We start from the raw sequence: 21,277 nt of genomic DNA on the forward strand, positions 1-21,277 counted from the left end.
TATTGAAAAGAAACATGCAATCTCACAAGTAGACCAATTAAATGAAAATAAACAAGATTCCCCCCCACCCCCCCACCTAAAAAAATCATTTTAGAGAAACAGCCTGAAACAGAAATGTTTCCAGATGAAATAGGGTATTTGGGCGAGGCTGTCTGAGGAGCTGGCAGCGGCCCTTCAGGCTTCTGACCACTTGAGGTTGGAAATTTCTCCGTAAGAAAATGCTAAAAGCAATCTGTTTCTGGGGTGGGCCCGCCTGGGGCACCGTTGACAGTCTATGACTGGGTGAGTGATCATACCTGCCAGGCCCTTGACTGCCCGTGTCTGAGACTTGCCAACAAGGAGGGCAGCCCTGTGGTGGCTGGGAAGTGGCTCTAGGAGCGCAGCCTTGAGGGACGCGCAGAGGCCCAGAGGCCCGATGGGGCGCCACGGCCGCACCCTGGGGGCTCCTGTGCTCGGTGGCTGTGGAAGGATGTTCCCAGACCTGATGGCGGGCGGTGACGCATCCTCCGTGCCCACTGGGCGGAGGCTGACCCCAGCCAGCACCAGGGGCGAGCTGGGGGACCACAGACGTCCCCGGATGGCCTCTCCGGGAACATGCACTCAAGGGCCTGGAGCCTGGGTCCTGAAGCCGCTGGCCATGTCCAGGGGCTGAGCAACGCCCTGCAAGCCCCCCAGAGCCCCGGTGATGCAGGGCCTGTTTCTTGGGTGGGGCTCAGCGTCAATCCAAGGACTTGAGGTCTGGAGACGCCTGCTTGGTTCCCTGGGCTCTGAAAATCCCATCAGCAGCCCCTCCTGTGCGTCAATGCCCCAGGCCCGCCTGGTGGTGGGTCTCCTCAGCTCTCTGAGGCAGGCTCCGCAGCGACTCCTGTTCACACCAGGAGGTGAGGCCCCGCAAGGAGGAGGCCCAGCCAGGGGAGGCTGCTGGCTTCCCACACCCCTGGTCAGTTCGCAGGGGTCCGGGAGGGGGCCCGCCGGTCACCGGCGGTAGCGGTAGCGCTTGAAGTGGAACCAGAGCTGGAAGATGCCGTTGGCGAACTGGCAGCGGAAGCCGTGGCGGTGCGAGTACTCCCACTCGCGGTTGACGATCTTGAAGGCGATGTCCTCGTAGGGCGGCCCGGCGTGGAAGCGGAGCGTGGCGAAATCCTTGTTGTCGGCGCAGGCCTCCAGGAAGTACTCGGGCGTGGAGCGCTTGTCGATGAGGTCGGGGTAGAAGATGTTGAACTTGTAGCCCTGCACGATCTTGGGCGGCGGGTTGTCGAAGTCGTAGTGCGTCTGGTTGTACTTGTTCCACTCGAAGCCCGTGTGCACGCGGTTGAAGAAGCGCGGCTTGCGCGGCCGGTACTTGTCCGCCCACAGGTAGGCCTTGCCCGTCAGCGGCATCTCCACGCTGAACTGCGCCTCGTCCTGGCCCATGCCCTCCTTAGCGCGTCGGAAGAAGATGTCCTCCGCGCTCTCGGTGGCGTCGCCTGCGGGCGGGGCGCGTTAACCGGGACCCCGGCACCGCAGCCTCCCTTTCCCGGTCACATGCCCCGACCCGGGCCCGCCTGCCCGGTGCCCCCCGCCCTCCCGGGTGGGCACCAAACACCACGTGTCCCCTGCCGGGTTGGCCGAAGAGCCTGGTGGTCAGAAGCCCGCAGTGGGACCCCCGGACCGGGGCCTTTCCGAGGCCGTTTCTCCACTGTTCCGGGACGATGGCTGCCCAGGAAGGCCAAGGCCCGGGCAAGCAGGCAGTATAAGGAGCTCAGAGCAGAGCTGGGCACGGGAAGTAAAGACCACCACCCCTGTGTCCTTGGGACCAGCCAGCCGGTCACGCCCAGAACGAACAAACGAGCGAGCGAGCAGGTGAATGAACGGACACTCTCAAGAGAGTAGGCGGCGGAGCGCGGAGCAGGATCGAGAGCGGGTTCACCACCAACACCCCCTTCACCAAGGGGAGGCTCCGCCCCCTGCTGGCCCCGCCCCGCACCTGTGACCTGGAGCTGCTGCCTGGACAGCTGCAGGCGCTGCAGGTCCTCGTCCGGCTCCAGCACGTGGGCGTCCAGCGGCAGCTCGTGGGCCGTGAGCAGCCGCGGGCTGTACTTGCCGGCGTCGTAGTCGTCCAGGCTCTGTTGGATCAGATCCTCCTCCATGAGCACCGCCTCCCCGTCCGCCTCGCCCTCCGCCGGTGCGGCGGCTTCCGCCTCGGGCTCAGTAGCGCCACCCTCCGAGGGCCCGGGCGGGGTGGGGGCCGGGTCCTCAGTCTCCAGGCTGCGAGAGAGGGCTGGACTGAGCGGGGCGGGCAGTGGGCGGGGCTTCTAGTCCCGCCGCCCGGCAGGGGACGTCCAGAGCCAGGCCTACCTGTGGCCCGGAGACTGCGGCTCCTGCTTGAGGATGGGGAACAGGGGCTCGCTCTCCACCCCCTGCTCCTGCTTCAGCTTGTACAGCTTCTGCCGCAGCACATCCTGGTGCCGCTCGCGGAGCCTGGAACGCAGGCCGGGTGGTCACCCTGACACTCCAAGGGGGAAGGCCCCCCCCCCAAGGACTTCTCATGACCCCCCCATTTTGCTGCAAGGACCCGGAGTTTGAGGGCAGCAAGTGGCCACGACACAGGCGGACACCGGGAGGGGGCAGGTCCCTGTACTGGGGTGTTCACATGCAGGCGTGACCTAAGGGCCAAGCTGGGCTGGAAAAGGATGGGGGACAGGCGAGGAAGAGGATAAATTTAGAAGTGACTGCACTTAGCGGCAGACAGGGGCCGTGTTTACATGACAGCGCCAAGCACGAGGAGAATTCATACACAGAGGGTATGGGGCCTGTGGAAGGCGGGGGACAGCAGCCTTGAGGGCTTCCTGGGATGTCCTCTGACCCGGGGAAAACAAAGACCAGGTGCTAAGTAGAGGCCGGAAGGAAGGCGGGCAGGCTGCTGGGGGCTGGGCGGGGGCCTTCCAGCTGGGGCCCCAGCTTGTGGCTCCCAGGGAGGCCCCACCAGCTCACCTGGCACGGGCCATGTGGGCACGCAGCTGCTGCAGCAGGCTCTCCCAGTAGCCCATGTCTAGGTTGGGGCCCCCGGCCCGTATCTTGCCCTCGATGCCCTGGAAGATGACCTGCAGCTGGCTGTACGTCTTCCCCTTGAAGACCGACTGCACGTCGGAACTGACCGAGGCGTTGACCCCCTCTCGCCGCTCACCTGCAGTGGGGTGAGGGCTGCTCGGCATGGGGCTGGGCCCAGGTCCTAACCCTCTAGACTGAGAGGCCCCTGAGGGTGAAGCCAATGCTGCCTGACGCCAGCTCTCCCTCACAATGGCTGGCTTCCTTGTTTGTGGCTCATCAGACAGCACGCTGTGCCCTTCCGACCCCTGCCCTGCCCCAAGGCCCCTGCACCTGCGGTGGGTGCTTCCCACCAGCAATAAGTTCTTCCACATCGAGTCCGCCTCCTAGATCCCAGCCATCCTCAGTCCTCAGCGAGAGCATCCTTTCTACTGGGAAGCCTGCGTCAACTACCAGACTGCTCCCTTGGCCTGGATGCCTGATTCCCGGCTTTCCAAGGGCAGGGAGCTCCGTACGCAGCTGCTGGGTGAACGTGGGGGCAGGCAACCGGCTCGTGTTCCCTGCTCCAAAGCCGGCTTCTCCAAGCCCAGATGATCAGACAGGGTCAAGAACCCGAGTCCCCTCCAGCCAACCAACCTGGGACCCTGGAATCAGCACCTGGGCTCCCAAGCAGCCCTGGCCTCAGCGGCAGACCCACAGGGACGGCAGCCCGGCCTCGGTCTGTAGCAGGTGCAGACACATCACGGGACCAAAACCCAATTCGGCGACACCCTTCACACCCGGCCAAGCAGAACTGCATCCTGCACAGACCTCAAACAGAAGCCAGGCCTCTGCTCGCTCAGACAGACGGAGCCACCGGTGCTAACTTACAACCCAAACAGACAGCCCCAGTGGGCGCCACTCCCACAGAAGCCCCGGGTGCTGAGCCACTGCTTAAAGGAAGCCAGGTCCTGGGTTTGGATGCCACCCAAGGGTCCACCAACAGGCCTGGCTGGAGAGTGCCGGCTGAGTGCCCTCTGGGACACCATTTCAGGAGGGGGGGTGGCACCGTTTGGGTGGAGGGAAGGCTTCTCCTCAGAGATGCTCCCTGGGAGGACCCACAGGGATTGTAAGGGGACCCACTTCCTACTGCACGCTCTATTGTACAGTTAGGATTTCCCAGCTGCAAAGAGAAGAAAAGGAGAGGGGGGGAAAAAAAGAAAGAAAAGGGGAAAAGCGAAAGGAAAGGGAAGGGCCAACTTAATTTAAAATGAAGGCCGCCTCTGAGGGGCTCCAGGAGTGGTGGAGACAAGAAGTTCCCCCTCTTTTCTCAGAAATCAGGCCAAAAGAAGACAAACACAAACACTCTCTTTGAGGACACCTGGGACCCTAACCGTAACACGCGAGAAGGGAAAGGGGACAGAGGGGTGACTGACGTGGCAGGGAGGGGGAGAGGGAAGGGAAGTGCCACAGGAGGGACCGTGGGCAAGGCATGCGGGGAGCCCTGGAAACGGAAGGGACCCAGCACAACGTCCCCCTGCCCCGCGGCCACCAGCCAAGGGGAGAGAAGACATTTCGTGACACGTGGGACGCCAACAATTTCCTGCCTCTCTCTACAAGTTACTGGAGGATGCGAGGGCACAAACCACAGGAAAGAGAGATGTGGGGTCCCAGAAAGGGGCTCCTCCTCTGGGGCGAGTGCAGGAAGCTGCAGGAGGGTGGCAGCAGACAACCCACCCGCGGTGGAAGAGGGAGTGGGGAGAAAGGGCCCAGGGACGGGGCAGGGGGCCTGATGGGAGCCTCCCAGGTGTCTGACCCCCTGGGGAAGGTGGGGTCGGTGGTGCAGAATCCCCCACCCACGGTCCTTGCGCTGAGGCGCTGGCATCCTAAGAGCGGGCGCTGTTTTGAATGCTTGACGACCATGTACTCACTCCTCTTCACGCAATCCTCCCGGAGGTGTTTTCTCAACCCCGTGCGATGCAAGGAACAACCAAGCTCTGGGGAGGTCACCGATCGGCCCCAGGTGGCCAAGCTGCTGGGCGGCCCGGGTGTGCACCCAGAGCCACACCTGTAACTGTCATTCTGTCCAAGGGCCCTGCAGCACCCTCCCAACCAGCACCACTGCCACCAAAGCAGATGTTTCTGGACATGCATTTATTTTTCGTCATTGTCGTTGTTGTTTTTGGCCGTGCCACATGGCTTGCGGGATCTTAGTTCCCGACCAGGGATTGAACCTGGGCCCTCGGCAGTGAAAACACAGAGTCCTAACCACTGGACTTCCAGGGAATTCCCCTGGACACCCATTTCTGATAGCAAAGAGTCCTTTCCTTTCTCTGGAAATAACTACAAGATGTGCCCCGCTACGGGAGAAATAAAACTCCACTTACAAAGATAAAGGATGCTCCTCCTTTTCCTAAGAGGAAGGAAACCTCCCCGACCACCCCCAACTGAGCAGAGAACAGCACTTACACAGGCTCAGGAAAGGGAGGGCATTCGTCCTCAGCCACCATGGGTGGGCACTGACATGGAGCTGAGCTTAGTGACACAGGCTCAAGGCCCCCAGGAGCTAGATGTCATTAAAGCTGGTGGCTTCAGGGGGGCGGGAGGGGTGGGACTGCAGTGGTTGCCAACGAGCTTTTAGAACAGTGCCTCTCAACTGGAGTTGAATCTGCCTCCCGCCAGGGGACACTGGGCCATGTCAGGGGACATCTGTGGTTGTCACAACCAGGGGCTCCTGCCACTGCGTGGGTGGGGCAGGGAGGCTGCTCCACACCCCACAGGGCCCAGGACGGCCCCACAGAGAACGGTCTGGGCCCAAATGTCAGCAGTGTTGGGGGGAGAGACCCTGCTTTAAAGCTTGTCTCCCTTGCAATTATGTGCAGGCAATCATTCTGAGGAAAAGAAAAGTTGATTAAAGAAGCACGCCACGCTGCACGGGTTCCCGCCAAGTGCAGTCAGGTCCTGTTCTCAAACGGACAAAGCCTCTGGCGAAAACTTGAAACCCAAACAGAAAACCCGCAGACGCCGCTCCCGGGGGAAGCCCAGTGCTAAGCAGCTGTTTAAAGGAAGCCACTGGTGCTGCTTGGATGAGCCCACACGCCAGCGGGAGAGCGCCTCGCTCAGGACCCGCTGCCCCTGCTGCCCAGTGCTGCCCCCTGGTGGCTCGCAGACAGGCCCTGGCAGGGAGACCCCCAGAGAGGAAGCCGAGGCCTCTTCTGTGGAGCCACCCGGCCCAAGCAGCTCCCACCAGACCCAGAGGTGCCTCCCCGAGGGCACAGCCCGGTGTGTCTCCGGTGGCCCGGCCCGCATTACCTGGCCCCTTGCCCGAGGCCTCCAGCTTGCGAAGCTTGGCGATCTCATCCTCCGTGATGATGGTCATGTCCCGCCAGAAGTCCGCGTTCTTGCCCTGCTCGAGCTCCATGTACACCTGGAGGCGGAGGTGCAGATGGTGGGTGAAGGCACGCCCGGGGCTGGGGTGGCAGCAGCAGTGCCAGGCGCACAGCAGGGCCGTACCTGGATGTCCTCCAGCAGGTCTTCCATGTCGGCCACCGTGAGGCCGTTGAGGAAGGTGTAGGGCTCGTGCATCTCCACAGCCAGGTCGTCGTCCTCAGCGCTGATGTACTTGGCCAGGAGGTCGATGGGCTTGGCCCGCCCGTCCCGGATGCGGATCTTGGAGCTGCCGGGGAGCGGGAGGCAGTGTCAAAGCTGGGGCTGTGTCCACCCTCCTAAAGACCTCGCCCGCGGGGGTTGACTGGAGCCAGGGGAGGAGCCCGTGTGGGTGGTGGTCAGGGAAGGCTTCCTGGAAGAGGAGGCGTCAGGCAGAGGAGCAAGACAGGTCAGCTGGAAGGCACAGGCCCTGAAAGGGGCAGAGACGGGAGCAAGGGGTCTGAAGAGCAGCGGGCGGGCGGGGACACAGGGTCAGAGAGGCCCACCCAGGGTGAAAGATCTGGAGCCTCAGTGCTGTGTGTGGGAAAACGCATCAGAGGCTGACCCTGGTCCAACCCCAGGGAGCCCTGGGACCAGGCAGGTCTGAGCCCCTGGGGGCTGGCGCGGCTGGTGAGCAGCAAGGTGAGAAGGGGCCGGGCCTGGAGCTCACACACCCCGTGTGAGCTCGGGCAACTCTCGACACCCCAGGAGCCTCACTTTTCTTGACTCTAGACGAGGCTGCTGAGTGAACCACCCTGTGGCCTGGGGATGGCGGGGCACCCGGCACCCTCTGCTCAGCAGCACATTAGTGTGACCCCTTGGCACCCAGCCCCTGGGGAGACAGGCGCGATGAAGGAAGCGACGGGAAGCAGCGCCCGAAAGAGGGTCAGGAGGGACCCCGAGGAGGAGGAGGTGGAAAGCCGAGGGCCCAGGGGCAACACGGGGGGGTGGCGAGGCGCGCTCCCTGCACCCGGGGGCGGGGGCGGGCGGAGGGCGGCGGGCGGAGGGTGGCGCACGCACCGCAGCTTCGCCTGCTGCAGGTGGAAGTGGTCCTCCTGCTCCTCCCACGTCTTGAAGTGCTCCGCCTCCTTCTCGCGCTGCAGCAGCTCCAGCTCCTGCTCCCGCATGGCCTTCTCCCGCTCGCGCTCCAGCCGCAGCTGCTTTACCTGTGGGCACACGAGGACATGAGCGGCCAGCGTACGATGGGGGTCTTGTGGGTCTGCCTTCATCCTGTCAGGCTGGGGGGCTCCCTAGGGACGGGTGGGACCACACCCATGGCCCGGCCCCGGACACAGGAATCGGTCCGGGGACGCCTGAAACGCTGGACACACCCTGCGGCAGAAGGAGCCCTCCTTTTGCTAGAGACACAGCAGCCTTCAGCAGCCAGGGCCACTTTGGCCACCCAGCAGGGAGCGTCTTAGAATAAATCCCAGAGGCCAGCAGAGCCGAGCTGGAGGGAAACAGCTCTCTGGAGTCACTGCCCGAGCCCCTGGATCCAGCCGTGCCTGAAGCCAATGTCCCCTGGACTCTCCACGTAAGCCAATCAGGTCCCTCTTGACGTAAGCCAGGGTGAGCCAGCCTGGGAGCCCTGAGGAGGGAAGGAGGGTGGCCCGGGGCGCCCCACCTTCTGCAGCTCCAGCCGATTGTCCTCCTGGATCCTCTTGTTCCGCTCCTTCAGCTCCTTCTCCTCCAGGTGGCTGATCCCCTTCTTCTCCAGGGCCTGGAAGGGCCAACGACACGCCCGCTGAGCAGCGATGCCCCCTCCTGCCGCCCGTCCCAGGACCCCCTGCTGCTCTACGAGGCGGGCATCCACCAGACCGAAGCACCCGCTCTGCTGATGAGGAGCACGAGTCTGAGGGAGAAGTGACCTGCCCGCGGCCACACCCCGACTTCCAGCGGAAGAATCGGTTCAGTACACTCCAGCATCGTGGGGCGCCCTCTGCCCCAAGCCGTGTGCTGAGACACAGGGAGAGGCAGCCCCGCCCCTGCAGAACGCGACCAGGTCACATACGGGACAGTCTTACTTGGGGCTGCTGATTCTTGTTTTACACGCAAGCCTGGCTACACCGGCTGGGTGGTGTCTGGCTCTCAGCAGCTCAGACCCCCAGCAGCCACGCGGAGGGGCAGAACCAGCGGCTGAGCGAGAGGGGGACTCTGAAAGCACACTCGCCGGGGTCCTGGCTCACGGACCCCTCGGGGCACCCCGAGCACGGAGAGCGGCTCCTCCCTGTCTGTGCCCTCACCTGATGGAGGGGCCCGGGCACAGGCTCCCGGAGACTCCCCGCCCCTCCCAAGTCATCTCACAACTGTTGTGGGTGGCACGTGCCAAGACCCGTGCCTCCTGTCACCTCCGCCGGCTCCGAGGGTCGTTCCAGGAGCCCCTGTGCACAGAAAAGCGTGCCCCCAGGGTGACATGGCGTGGCCCGGCCCGGGGCCACCGCCACACAGTGACAATGACCGCACTTCGTCTCTACGGCCACACACAACAGCCGCAGAGGGCCTGGACGGGGAGAGCCCGCACTCAGACACTGAGCCCTCGACCAATGCCCAGCCCGGAGAGGCATGTTCGTGGCCAACACCATGCCTGCCCACTCTGCCAGCCCAGCGCCCCGAGGACACCGGGACAAGATGCGTGACACCGCTCACACAGTTGGGCCGTCTAGTGCCCTCCCCCGACTACAGAGGCCTCAGAGGCTGGGCCGGGGCTTCTCAGACGCCCCGAGGCCCGCTCACCCATTCGACATTTACTGAGGGCCGACTGCGTGCCAGTGCCTGGGACAGAGCCTGCCCCGTTGAGCTCACAGTCCACAGGAATTACACGCCATAAAGTGGGACATGTGTTTAGATGTCACCTTTGCAACGAGACCTCTCTGGACCCGTGCGTTTCAACTGCAGCCTCCTCGCCCACCCCTGCCTGCCTTCGTTCCTTCCTCTGCGGACTCAGCTAAATGAGTTATTTACAGCCAGCCTCCCCTGAGACTGATGGCCGCACAAGGACAGGCGTCTCTCTCTGTCGCTCACTGACGCATGTGCAGGGCCCACCCGGTACCCAGCACCCGGCAGGCGCATGATTCACGTCTGCTAGTAAAGCACTAGGAAGGGAGAAGCAGTGCCTTGATAAAGGACGCAGGGGACCTGGGGGACCAAGGGGGCCAGGGAGGCCTCTCAGAAGAGGGACACATCAGCTGAGATCTGAAGGTTGAGGAAGAAACAGCCATGGGGAGGGCTCGGGAGTGCTCCAGGTAGAGGAATGGTGAGTGCAAAGGCCCTGAGGTGCTGTGAGCTCAGAGTGCATGTAGACAGCGGTAGATACGGTGGCTTCCGCCTGTGTCCACCGGCTCTCACCCTCCCCACAGCTGTGTCGGGTCTAATTTGTCCTCCACATAGGTATGTCCACGTCCCAACCCGGGAATCCGGGAACATGACCTTATTTGGAAACAGGGTCTCTGCGGATGTGATTAGTTGATGTCGTGCCGGACTAGGCTGGGCCTTAGTCCAGTGACTGGTGTCCTTATAAGATGAGGGAACTTGGGACTCAGAGACACAGAGAGGAGAACATCACGTGAGGACACAGACACTGAGGGAAGACAGCCACGTGACGACAGAAGCAGAGACTGGAGTGATGCAGCTACAAGCCAAGGGTGGCGAGCAGCCACCAGAAGCTGGAAGAGGCGAGAAAGGATCCTCCCCTAGAACCTCCAGAGGGAACGTGGCTCTGCTGACACCTTGACTTTGTACTTCTGGCCTCCAGGACTGCGAGGGAAATTGTGTTGCTTTACTCCAAGTGCCCAAGGCCCCGGCCGGTGGGTAAGGGATTGGTGTGTAGTTTTGTGGGTTTTTTTAGTCTTTTATTTATCTGTTTTGGCCGCACCGCGCAGAATGCGGGATCTTAGTTCCCAGACCAGAGGTCAGACCCACGCCCCCTGCAGTGGAAGCACAGAGTCTTAACCACTGGACCGCAGGAGAAGTCCTGGTGTGTAGTGTTCATCTCAAGGATGAGGTGACAGCTCTGAGGTGAAATCCCACCCTGGGCATGTGACACTGAGAAGCTGTCTTGAGGTTAGGCTGGTTCTGTGGGCAGAGTGCCTGAGACTGTACACCGCACGAGACAGCGTGGGAAAAGCTGGCAGAGCCAGTGTGTGCACACGTGTGGGTAAAAATACATTCTCGATGGCCAGGTACGACCTGGGCACATGTGCTGAGAATGCTAAGCAACGTCTTTGAAAGTAAGTTGTAAACAGTTCATGAAGCAAAAAGCGGCAGGAAGACAGGAAGACCTGGCGAGCAACACAAGCAGAAGTAAGGGCTGTGGCCGGTGGCCACCTCGGGCTCACCTTGTTCCAGATGAAGGTGCCCAGCAGGTTGTTGTCCCCGAAGGGGTTGTCGGTGTTGGTGTAGCCCATGTACTCCTCGCCCCAGCCCATCTTCTCGCGCTGCTTCCTCTCCTTGGCCTCCTTCTTGGCCAGCCGCCGCGCCCGCTTCTCCTCGGGCGTCTCGAAGGCCTTCATCAACTCCTCCTGCTGCTTCCGCTCCTCGCGCAGGCGCAGCCGCTCCTGCAGGCTCTGCCGCTGGCTCAGGACCGCCGCCGCCACCCGAGGGCTCTGGGAGTGGCCCGGGGACGCGGAGCTGGATGCGGAGGAGCTGGGGGACCAGCAGTGTGGCCGCTGCTGCCACTGGCGGGCCCATCGGCCCCGCTGCCGCTGCCGCTCGTCACCCGAGTCGGACTGAGAGGAGCGGTCCTGGGAGCGCCGGTGGGCTGGCGGGGGGCTCCGGCTCTGCCTGCCTCGCCGCTGCTGCCACTGCTTCTCATCCGAATCCAACCTGCGGAGGGAACCCGTGAAGCTCTGCTCGCTGCCTGCTGGCCAGCCATCTATCCCACCGCCCTTTACTGGGCGCCTGCTGGGTGCCAGGAGCTGTTCTAGGTTCTGGGGACACGGCAGTGACCAAAACATTGATGGCCCCTGCCTGCACATCAACAAACACACAGTGTGACACTAGATGGTACCATGAGCTACCAAGACAGTGATGCAGCATTGGGTGTGGAGAGGTCAGAGAGGATCTCTCTGAGGAAGTAACGCTGGAGCAAGTGGGGGAGGGAGCTAGGCGGACATCTGGAGAAACAGTGATCCAGGGAGAGGGCACAGCAAGAGCAAAGGCCCTGGGGCAGGAATTTACTTGGCTTATTCAAGAAGCAGCAGGCAGGCCTGTGTGTCTGGAGCAGAGTGAGTGAGAGGGAGAGAGGGAGGAGGGGAAGGCAGGGAGGCAGGCTTGGGGCCAGATGGTGCAGGAGCTACAAGCGCTGTCCAAGGTGTCCAGGGAGGGCTTACAGGAGAAGATGGTGTTTATCTGGTCCTATAGGACGGGCAGTAGTGAACTGGAGTAAGACTGTAGGGAATACAGAGCCTTGGAAGGGCACTACGAGCAGGGAAGGCAACATACGAATCCTGGGGATAGATTCTTTAATGTTGGGGGCCTCTGAGCAACTAAATCTGTCTTTAGTTTGCCAAATGCTCCACTTACTAAGTTCACATCAAAGAATCTACGCCATGAAAATCAATTATTTGATTTTCAAGTACGTAAATACAGACTGCAAATCTAATCAAATCTTCATAAATGACATTGACTCTAATTACATTTCTAAGGTGGCTGATTCTTGTGAATAACTAAAATCTTAGAAACCCCTAGCTGATAATAACAAGATTCACAACTACATGTGAACCAATGCTAAAACATCAAGGCCAGGAGCTGAAACCAGAGTTAGCAAACTTTTTCTGTTAAGAGCCAGAGCGTCTATGGCACAACTACTCAACCCTGCAGTCACAGTGCAAAAGCAGCCACGGACAGTACATGAATAAATAGGCATACATTTGTTCAATAAAATTTTACTTCTGGACACCAAAACCTGAATTTCATATACTGGGTTGGCCAAAAAGTTTGTTTGGGTTTTTCTGTAACATCTTGTGGAAAAACCCGAATGAACTTTTCGGCCAACCCAAATAATCTTCACGTGTCATGAAATACTATTCTTTTGGTTTTTTTTTTTCTCCTCACCGTTTAAGCATGTAAAAACTATGCTTGGTCCACAGGCTGTAATTTGCCAAGCCCTGGTTTAAACCATCTCTTTACTATTCCCTCTGCTTATATCTTCCTGGAATTCCTAGGTGACAATGATCTTATGAGACTCAAAAGGAAAAGCCACCTTCTCAAACCTAGAAGGTGATCAGCTATGTCTGACAACAGTCACTCTGGCTGTGGTGTGGAAAACAGGCTGGAGGGATGGGAGACAGCGCACGCCTGGAGAAGCCCCGTGGAGATCCTGAGGGCACAGATGAGGAAATCTGGGGGACAGTGGGGCAGGTACTGGCCTGAGTGTCACAGTCAGTTATGGGCTGAGCCAGCACTAGGACGCAGGTCTGCGAGTCAGTCCCTATCACGGTGCTGGTTCCTTTGTGCTGGAGCAGACTCAAGCCAAGTCTGGCCAGGTGCCCCATCTCCAGAAGAAAAGGGCTGCGGGCTGAGGGGTGGCTGAGCACCAAGTCTCAGGAGTCAGTTGAGTCCTGCCACCTTCCATCAACAGTTCTTCCCTCTCACACCCCACCTCCACTGGCAAGTGCTGTCACCTCTACTTCGGAAATCCCTCTCAAATCTCCCCATTTTCTCACTGTACCTCCCCACAGCCTCCCTCTCCTGAAGGCCATCATCATCTGTTGCCTGGACAGCTGCACTATCTTCCTCCTCCCTGGTGTCACTCCTGCCGACACGCTCAGTCCCTTCTCCACGCGAAAACCAGCAGGAGTTCTGCAAAGTAATCCAGACCACATCGCTCCCTGGTTCAAAATCCTCCACAGCTCCCTACTCCCCTCCAAATAACAGTCAAACCCTTCACCACGGTACACAAGACCGCACGATCTGGTCTCCCGCTTCCTCTCCGACCTCATCGACTCCCCTCCGCCTCGCTCACGGCGCCTCCTGCTGTACTTCCAACCCGCAGGCGCCCTGCCTGGAACGCCTCTCGCTTTCCTTTCGCTGCCTGGTTAACCCCGACGTGCTCAGACGTCCCCTTCTTCCGGAAGCCCTCCCTGACTAACTCGGGGGTCTCCCAGCTCCCCGAGGGCTGGAGCCGGACCCCCAGCGCGGCTCACACAGCGACCCTACCTGCGCTCCCGGCTCCTCCGCCTGCGCCGCCTCTCGTCGTCCCGGCGACGTCGGTTTCGCCGCCCATGGCTCCCGCTACAACTTCGGCTCCGACTCCGACTCCCACTCCGCCTCCGCTGCCTTCGGCCCCTGCGACCAGCCGACCGCGAGCGAGAACGTGTATCGCGACCCATCGGCTGGGACGGTGGCGTCGGCGCGGACACAAATATCCGGGACCTGCGCCGGGGGCCTTCCTCGATCGCGGCGCGTGCCTGGCTGCCCCACCCACGCCTGAGCAGGGAGATAGGAACCCATCTCGCGGCTCATCCTTCGGGGATTCCTACCCTCCCATAACCTCCCCACCGTCCTCAAACGTGGCCTGCGTAATGAACTCCTGCCGGACTGTTGTCGCTGGGGCTGGGGATTCGTTCTTCAGGCAGTACTGGGGGCAGGCCCAGGTGGGTCCTCGAGCCTTAGGGAGCCAGGGGAGCAGTGGGCGGAGCAAGGACGAACCAGGAACTGTGAGGGGGCGGAGCTTGGGAGGCGGGACCAAGAAGCAGGTCCAGAGAGGAACTGGAGCCGGCGTGGGCGGGGCCTAGGAGGCGGGATCAAGAGAAGGCGGGGTCTCGGGGCGTAGCCAAGGGAGGCGTGTCCCGGGGGCGAGGTCTCGCGGCCTGTGGAGGCGGGGAAGCCTCACCGTAGGTGAGAGTTCAGGTTGCCCAAGGAGGTGAGGGGTGGGAGCTGGGACGGAGATGGAAAAGCCTTAGATGCTGGGCTGACTCTCTGTGAGAATCACCATCATGCTTCACCACCCGCCAATAATACCTATGTGTTTCAGGGGTTAAGGTAAAAAAACAAAACATAACTTGGATAACTCAAGTTCCCCATTAACCCATTTTATAGGGGGGGAAACTGAGGCTCAGAGCGTGAAAGTCACTGTAACACTCCCGCTCTCAATGAGGCAGTGCAGAGCTGGGATTTGAACTTGGTGGTCCAGCTTTGTCCTCTGGGTGCTGGCGAACCGTAAGAGGGCTTTGAGCAGCGAGGGATGAAAGGGGTCGTTAGGTGGGGTCCCTTCAGGGCAGGCAGGCAGGGGCAAGACTGGAGGGGCAAGAATGGAAGCCCGGAGATCTGAAGGACCCCGAAGTCCCGAAGTCCTGCCCTGAGCTCTCCCAGCCCACCCCAGAGAATGGCACTTAATACTTTAAATGTTTATCCTATAACACAACTTCCTAACACCACCCTAGATGCTAGCTTTGTATGCTCTGCTTGGTGCCGAGGTGGCGGTGGTGGCGCAAAGGGAACCCTTGATGACTGCCTGTCATGGGATGTGGGTTGTCCTGGTGATTTTCCCGATGCAGATGCATCCTTGAGCTTATCTGGATACTCATCTCTGAATGTAAGGTGAGCACATTCTCGATCGCCTAGTCTTGTGTATAAACAAGCCGAGCCGTCTGCGTCTGGGATTAAAGCTGGGTTTTCCAAGGGCTTGTTTACAGACAGGATCTTATTTTCAATGCAGTGTTTCTCAAATTGGGAGTCCGGGAGAAATATTTTCCCCTTAAAAGGGGTCCACGCATTACTCAACTTGAGAGACTCTGGCAGAACAAATACAAACTCCGGGGAGTGTTTGTTCCTTCCAGCTGGGTTGCACTGATGTGAGCTTTTAAGTTTATCCGAGCTGAACTGGAACTCACTACTATTAAGGCATTCGGGTCCGTTGTTATTTAATTATTTTGATTCTTACTAAGGTTTCTTTGTGCTCTCCTTCAAAGTCAGTCCTTAAACTCCCCCTCAGACCATCGGAACGCACAGAGAGACAAAGAGGTGGCTAATGCTTATTACCCGATTTATTAGAGAGATCTCTTCCAAGTAAAAAGGGGGGGGGGGATGGCGGGGCTGGGGGGTGGGGTCCCGGGGCTGCATATGAGTGTTACAGGGCCAGCAGTGGCTGCGGTTACAGAGGCGCCCATGGCTCTGGGTTTGAGCGGGATGGCGTCCTGTGCCCGAGGAGGCTGTGCCCCGGATTGTCACACACCAGACCATGGGGGCTGAGCACACGGAACCCCCGGTGAGAATTAAGACACACAAGGTTTGCAGTTTCGTTGTGTTTGGAAATCAGTTCGGCCATAAAAACGGGGTTGGGATGGGGACAGGCGATGCAACTGAACCACCAGAGAAGGTGGCCAAGGGTGCTCGTCCCGGAGTGGGGACCGAGGGGCTGCGGCGACAGTACCATGGCAGGGGGCCCCAGTGGGACGGGAGTATTGCACTGAGCCAGGTGGTGGAGGGAGAGGGCGAGAGGAGGCAGAGGCCAGAGGCCAGCAGGGGACACACCGGAGGTTCCACCTTGTCAGTCTCAGAACACGCCTTTCATTTGTACACTCGTGCCCACGTTCGCAGTGACAGCAGCCGTCAGGGACGAGCTGCGACAGAACCAGGACATCGCCACAAAGGAGTCGACAGACTTCCATCCTGGGGCGGGGTGAGGGCGACAGCTGGCTGGGTCCAGGGCCCTCCTTGCTGGGGGTCTGGGGAAGGCCGCGAGTTCACTACACGTGATAAATAAGGTCCTGCCTTCCTACCCTTGCCCTGACCATAAGCACATGCCTCCCATCGGCCCAGTCCGCAGACCACTTTGTATCCGTGTGACAGTTCTCTGAAAAAGGGACAAAGAATGCAACTAACACAAAGGGGGTCTTCAAAGGGGTGTTCATGACTTAGCACAAAAATGAAAACGTCTTGATCACCAGAAGGTTTGCAAATTTCTCCAAGTCAGCATCGGACTGATGCATTTGTTCCGTGGTTCACTCAGGAAAGCCTGAGGGGCCCAGCTCCTGCAGCTCGAGGTGGCTAAGGGCACCCTGGACGTGGGGCCCGATGCTCTGGTGGTCCCCACGGGACACAGTGTCTCTGTGTGCGGCCTCTGGGGGCCTGGGCGGGGACTCCGGTCAGCTTTTGGGCGACTCAGCAGTCCCTGTTCGTCCCCTTCAGACCTCTGCCCACTCAGCCCGCCTCCCCCTGGGCAGGACGGGGCAGGCACTGAAGAGGGCGCCCGTGTGAAGTCCAGGCGAGGACGTTCTGGAGTCTGGACACACCTTCCGTGGACAGGAGGGGAGGACGCTGTTTTGCTTCTAGTCCAGGACACTGCAGGCTTGTTCGGACAGGTCCTCTTCCCAGAGCTGCTTCGTGCTGAAGTGTCCCTGGCGGCCCTGCGTGGGGAGAGCCCCCAGGGCGCAGCCCGGTTCTCCAGGGAGGAGAGGTGCAGCTAGACACCAGGTTCTGGCCAGGCACACGAAGCAGGCTGTGCCGGGGAGGCGAGGAGGGGGCCCGCCGAGCACGAAGACAGCAGTGTACGCAGTTTGCAATGGACTCAAAAAATCAAATTCCTGGGTCGGTGGGTTCTCCAGCTGTCTCAGGCTCCACCAGGGAGGCAAAGGTGGGGAGAAATTTTCCCAGAAGGTGCAACTTCCACTCCACGCTAGCTCCCAGCTCCTCCCATGCAGGGCAGGGCGGGCCAGGGGAAACCATCCCTGTTGTGTCCCTCTCCAGAGGCGGGAGAGACCCTGCAAAGCTGCCAGCTCCAGCAGCCTGCTGTGGACACAGCAGGGGCCCCTGGCGGCTGACCTGTGGGGCTCTGGGCCCAGCAGTGGTTGCCCTGCTGAATATGACCATCCAAAAAAAAAAAAAATTTGTTTTTCACCAAGAATTTCTTCTCCTGTCCTTCAATCGGCACAGGTGCCCCCACCATTAAAAAGAAAGAGGATGCCCACGTCAGTCCTCTTACTCAAGGGGGTCTGGTCCTCTAGGCCGGGCACCTGACTGTGGGGCTCTGCTCCAGGACACGGCTCTCGGGAAGTCCCGTGGGCTGAGGGCCCGGCCGCCTCCTCCCAGCTTGGTCCGTCTTCTGGAGGAGAGGTAAGCCCACGGCCCTGAGTTCCATTGAGAGGGGGCGGCCGTGCGTCCACATGGAGGTTCTAATCACGCCTGGTGATTCCTGCTCAAGGTCACCGGGGAGGTGGGAAACAGATGCTGAGAGATGGCAGGGGTGACAGGGTGGAGAGCGCCCCCAGCCACCGCCCGGCCACCCTCAAGGACTGTGTCCGGCTCTTGGCCCAAAACCCTGAGCCAAGAGCACCTGGCAGGCGCGATGGGAGGCCTCCAGAGGCACCCTGGGGACCCGGCGGCCCTTCCATCCCAGGGGCCCGTCCATCCTGGCCAGGACTTGGAATGGATTCCACTGGGGTGCAGGTCCCCAGAGCCTAGGGCCTGGTTCCCTCAGCAAGACACATGCAAGCACAGCAAAGAACCAGAAGTGCAGTGGAATGGAGTTTTTTCTTTTCCATTGTGTGGTGGTTTTGTGTTTTTTTTGGCCTTTTTCTTTTTCTAAAAAAACACACATGTGTGCTGCCATGTCTGTGCAAAGAATAAGGGCCCCAAATAAATACATGATCGGAAACTCAGGAGGGTTCACAGTATCAGGCATAGGGAGCTGACAGGGAGCCGGGGCCAGGTGAGTAGCCTGGATTGGGATCGCTGCAGCCCGAGCGTCCGCGCCGTCGAGGGGAGGGCGAGGGTGAGGGCCGGCGGCCAGGCGGGCGTCTCCCGAGCTCTGGGCTGAGCAGGTGGGCAGCACCTCCAGGGAGCAGCCGGGGCAGCAGCAGACACTCGGCTCCATCAGTGCCTGCATAGGAATTACTGAAGAGGCAGGGGGCGGGTGAGGCCATGTTGGGCCGGGGCCAGACCCACACCCGCCGGGCCTCCCCTGGCCGGGTCGGGCCCCACAGCTGATGCCGAGGGCCAGGGACCCCAGGAGCCATGAGGGCTGGACACAGGCCCCCGCACGGTAGAGCCCGGCTGCTCCTCCCACCCTGGGCCTCAGTTTCCCTGTCAGTCCCGGGGTGCCTGGAGGCCAGGCTCTCAGGCCCTCCTTGGCCAAGGCCACAGGCCTGAGCCCCGAGTGGGCCCGGCTGGCCAGCCGCGGCGCACTTACTGTGTCGCTCTCGCCGTCGGAGGCGGGGTGGGCCTGCGTGCTATAGTGAAGCGGGGAGTACACCCAGCTCCTCTCATCGGTGGGCTGGAGGGCAGGCGGGCAGCACGTGCGGGAAGGGCGCAGAAGAAGAGCAAAGTGCGAGGAGGTGCGACAGAGGCGACAAGAAGGAAGGAAGAAACAGAAATAAAAGAGGGGGCCCCCGAGGCGGCACGGGTGGGCGGCTCAGCCCCCGCTGCCCTCTCCCTGACGGGGACCTGCCCCAACCCGGATGGCCCTCGGGCTCGGCGGGGCGGGGGGCCGGGCCTCTGGGGCTGAGAGGCCAGAGCGCGGTGGGGCGGGCAGCAGGAAGCGGTGAGTGGTGGGGGGGTGTCAAGGCAGGGCCGGCACAGCAGGAGGCGGGGAGGGTGGGCGGGGCTTGGTTTGCTCTGCTGTCCACCCCCACCCCCCCACCCCCCGCCATGGCACCCTGACCTCCAGCCTAGCCCGGCAGCACCCTGGAGACCCTCTGCTGGGGGCCCTGAGTGGTGGCGACGGGGGCGGCCCATTTCCTGACCCGGGAAGCCTTTCAGCACCGGCACACACAGGTTTGCTCAGGAGAGACCCAGGCAGGCGCCACCCAGAGAGCAAGCAGCAGAGGCCTCCCTGCCCCGCTCCAAGAGCCCGGGGTCACCTTCCTGGGGAGGGGGCGCAGCGGAGCCCAAGTTCCGGCCTGGGGACAGGCAGAGCGGGGACTGGCCGCCGAGGGGCCACAGGATGGTCTTCCTCCAGCTGCGTCTGGGGTGGGGTCCCAGTCCGGGTCCCACTGCGGGGAGGACATACATTCCTCCGGCCCCCTCGTCCCTCCCAGGTCTGCTCTCACCACCAGAACATTCTTGGGGCTCCCGCGGCCGCCTTCTGTTCTCTCTTCCTTCAACGTCCCCCACAGCCTGTGACCTCCACCCCTGCCGCCAGAGAACACACCTGTCCTGGCCACGTCCCCCTGGGCGTCCCACGGCCCCTAAGCCCACGATGGCACCCCAAGACCCACCCCTCCTCGGCGGGGTTGGGGCACCACCAGCAACCAGCTTCTGCCCTGCTGCCCTCGGGGCCCGCCGGCCGCCTCTCCACCCCACCACCCCACCATCCCCGCAGCTCACAGGCCGTCCCGGTACCCGTGTGGGCCCAGGCCGTGCACCCACGAGAACCGTGTCCACCTATGGAGGGGTTCGCACAAAGCATCTGGGGCAGCAGGGCGAGACCCCAGCTCGGGCCCCGCTCATTCCTTCAGGGGGTCACAAAGCAATAACCCCCCTGGCCCCCTGCCCACCTGGGAGCCCCGGGGGGCGGGGCCGGGCCCGTCTGGGGCCACAGCAGGTCCTGACACTGGGGTGGCTGCCCTGCTGGGCTCAGAGTGGGGTGACACAGGGGTCCCGCAGGGAACCCCATGAAGAGCCGGCCCTGGGTGACCCATGGAAGTTGGGCCAAGGGCACGCCTGCCCCGCACGGCGGGTCTCGGGGTCCAGCCTTCCTCTTGCCGCTTCCTCTCCTCCCGTCGGCCTCCAGGCTCCTGCCTCTTCGGTGCTCCAGCCAAGACCGCCCTTCCTCTTCTGCCTCCCCACACCCTACGCGCTTCTCAAAAGTCCGTGTCAACCCCCCTCCAGGCAGCCTCTGCCACAGCACCCCACCCCATGGCCCTTGCACGCCACGTGTCCCCGACTCTGGGACCATCTCTGGGGAGCGGCATCCCTGGCTGGACCGAGCATGGTGGGAGGGCTGTGGAAGCAGTCTCCCTTTTTCAGGCTCGCCCGGCAGCGCCCGACACCCAGTGACGCTCAGAGGGGCTGCTGACGGGGCTGGAGTGTGGTCTCCAAGAGGCCTCATCTTGAGAGCACAAAGTCTCGCTTTAGGCCTTTGCCTTGTCCTGCCCGTTTGAGTGCTGTGTGCCTCTAGGAGGTTACTTGGCCTCTCTGGGCCCCCATTTATTGCTCACAATGACAATAACAAGTACTAACGATGCCACCGCTACACAATATCCCCATAGCATTCCAGGCACGCTGGGTGGATAAGCGTTTATTAGACACACAGGTGCCTGAAGCTTGGGATCCAGATTGTGTCTACCCTGTACTCTCAGGGGCTCCCTGGAGAGCCAGGGACTCGGTGTCTCCATCTGTGAAATGGGTATGGAGGCACCAGCTCCTTTCTCCTGCAATTAAGGGCTTGGCTTTGCAGTCCCGCTGCTGACTCATGACGCTACCCCCTTCAGGGGACAGACACCCCGTGGGAGCCGTCAGCAGCGAGGTGTGAACAAGTGGGAGCAGGGCACCTGGCACGTCCCTGACCCGGGAGGGTGGGAAAAGGGGCAAGGGCGGCCAGGGGATGGGGGTCAGATGCAGACCCTGCCACAGCCAGGCCAGCCCCTGGAGCCCCAGCTGTGTGCCCGCAGGCCCAGTGATGCCCACCTCAGAGGGGAGTAAGCAACGTCCCCATGGGATGCCTGCAGCACAGAGCCCCACACGGGCCAGCGCGGCTGACCTCAGCCACAGTGACATTTTCCCCAAGTCCCTTCTCAGAGGAAGAGGAACAGCCAGGACCTGTGGCTCCCTGTTGCCCACGGCGCGGGGCGGGGCTGGGCTCCCTGGAGGCCTGCCACGGTCACTTACAGTCCCTGAGGAGCTCAGCGTCACGGCCCGCAGTCGGCGATGCCGGGGAGAGTAAATCCAGTACCTCCCATCGGTGAAC

The 21,277-nt window shown here is 61.4% G+C and overlaps 2 protein-coding genes across 5 annotated transcripts in view; both read right to left on the reverse strand.

Moving 5' to 3' along the window:
* Positions 1-822: 822 nt before the first annotated feature.
* Positions 823-14,001, reverse strand: CACTIN (cactin, spliceosome C complex subunit). Its single transcript, XM_030845810.3, has 10 exons — positions 13,588-14,001; positions 10,767-11,253; positions 8,057-8,152; positions 7,453-7,598; positions 6,520-6,682; positions 6,319-6,433; positions 2,974-3,166; positions 2,338-2,460; positions 1,967-2,247; positions 823-1,466 (listed from the first exon to the last, which is right to left on the reverse strand). Exons 1-10 carry the CDS (start codon positions 13,758-13,760, stop codon positions 976-978), a joined length of 2,268 nt encoding a protein of 755 aa, XP_030701670.1. The 5' UTR covers positions 13,761-14,001; the 3' UTR covers positions 823-975.
* A 1,407-nt stretch (positions 14,002-15,408) lies between these two features.
* The window catches only part of PIP5K1C (phosphatidylinositol-4-phosphate 5-kinase type 1 gamma), a 60,165-nt gene continuing 54,296 nt past the window's right edge, over positions 15,409-21,277 (reverse strand). For 2 of the 4 annotated variants that reach the window (XM_030845840.2, XM_060297396.1), the window contains exons 17-19: positions 21,199-21,276; positions 18,560-18,643; positions 15,409-18,264 (exon numbers count right to left, since the gene is read on the reverse strand). In XM_030845840.2, coding sequence (XP_030701700.1) covers positions 18,262-18,264; positions 18,560-18,643; positions 21,199-21,276 — 165 coding nt within the window. In that variant the 3' untranslated portion in view covers positions 15,409-18,261. The remainder of the gene's footprint in view (positions 18,265-18,559; positions 18,644-21,198; position 21,277) is intronic. The other 2 variants (XM_030845842.2, XM_030845844.2) reach the window with 2 other exon arrangements.

This window comes from Globicephala melas, chromosome 3, assembly GCF_963455315.2.
Source record: "Globicephala melas chromosome 3, mGloMel1.2, whole genome shotgun sequence".
In the NCBI taxonomy this organism is placed as follows: domain Eukaryota; kingdom Metazoa; phylum Chordata; class Mammalia; order Artiodactyla; family Delphinidae; genus Globicephala; species Globicephala melas.

Bases quoted from the DNA above. Each gene is read 5' to 3' on its own strand.
- CACTIN (XM_030845810.3), bottom strand. From the start codon at position 13,760: ATGGGTCGCGATACACGTTCTCGCTCGCGGTCGGCTGGTCGCAGGGGC. The intron at 11,254-13,587 runs GTAGGGTCGCTG...TTCCCTCCGCAG, and splicing joins CGGAGGAGCCGGGAGCGCAG to GTTGGATTCGGATGAGAAGC. The intron at 8,153-10,766 runs GTGAGCCCGAGG...TGGCCCTTCCAG, and splicing joins GCACCTTCATCTGGAACAAG to GCCCTGGAGAAGAAGGGGAT.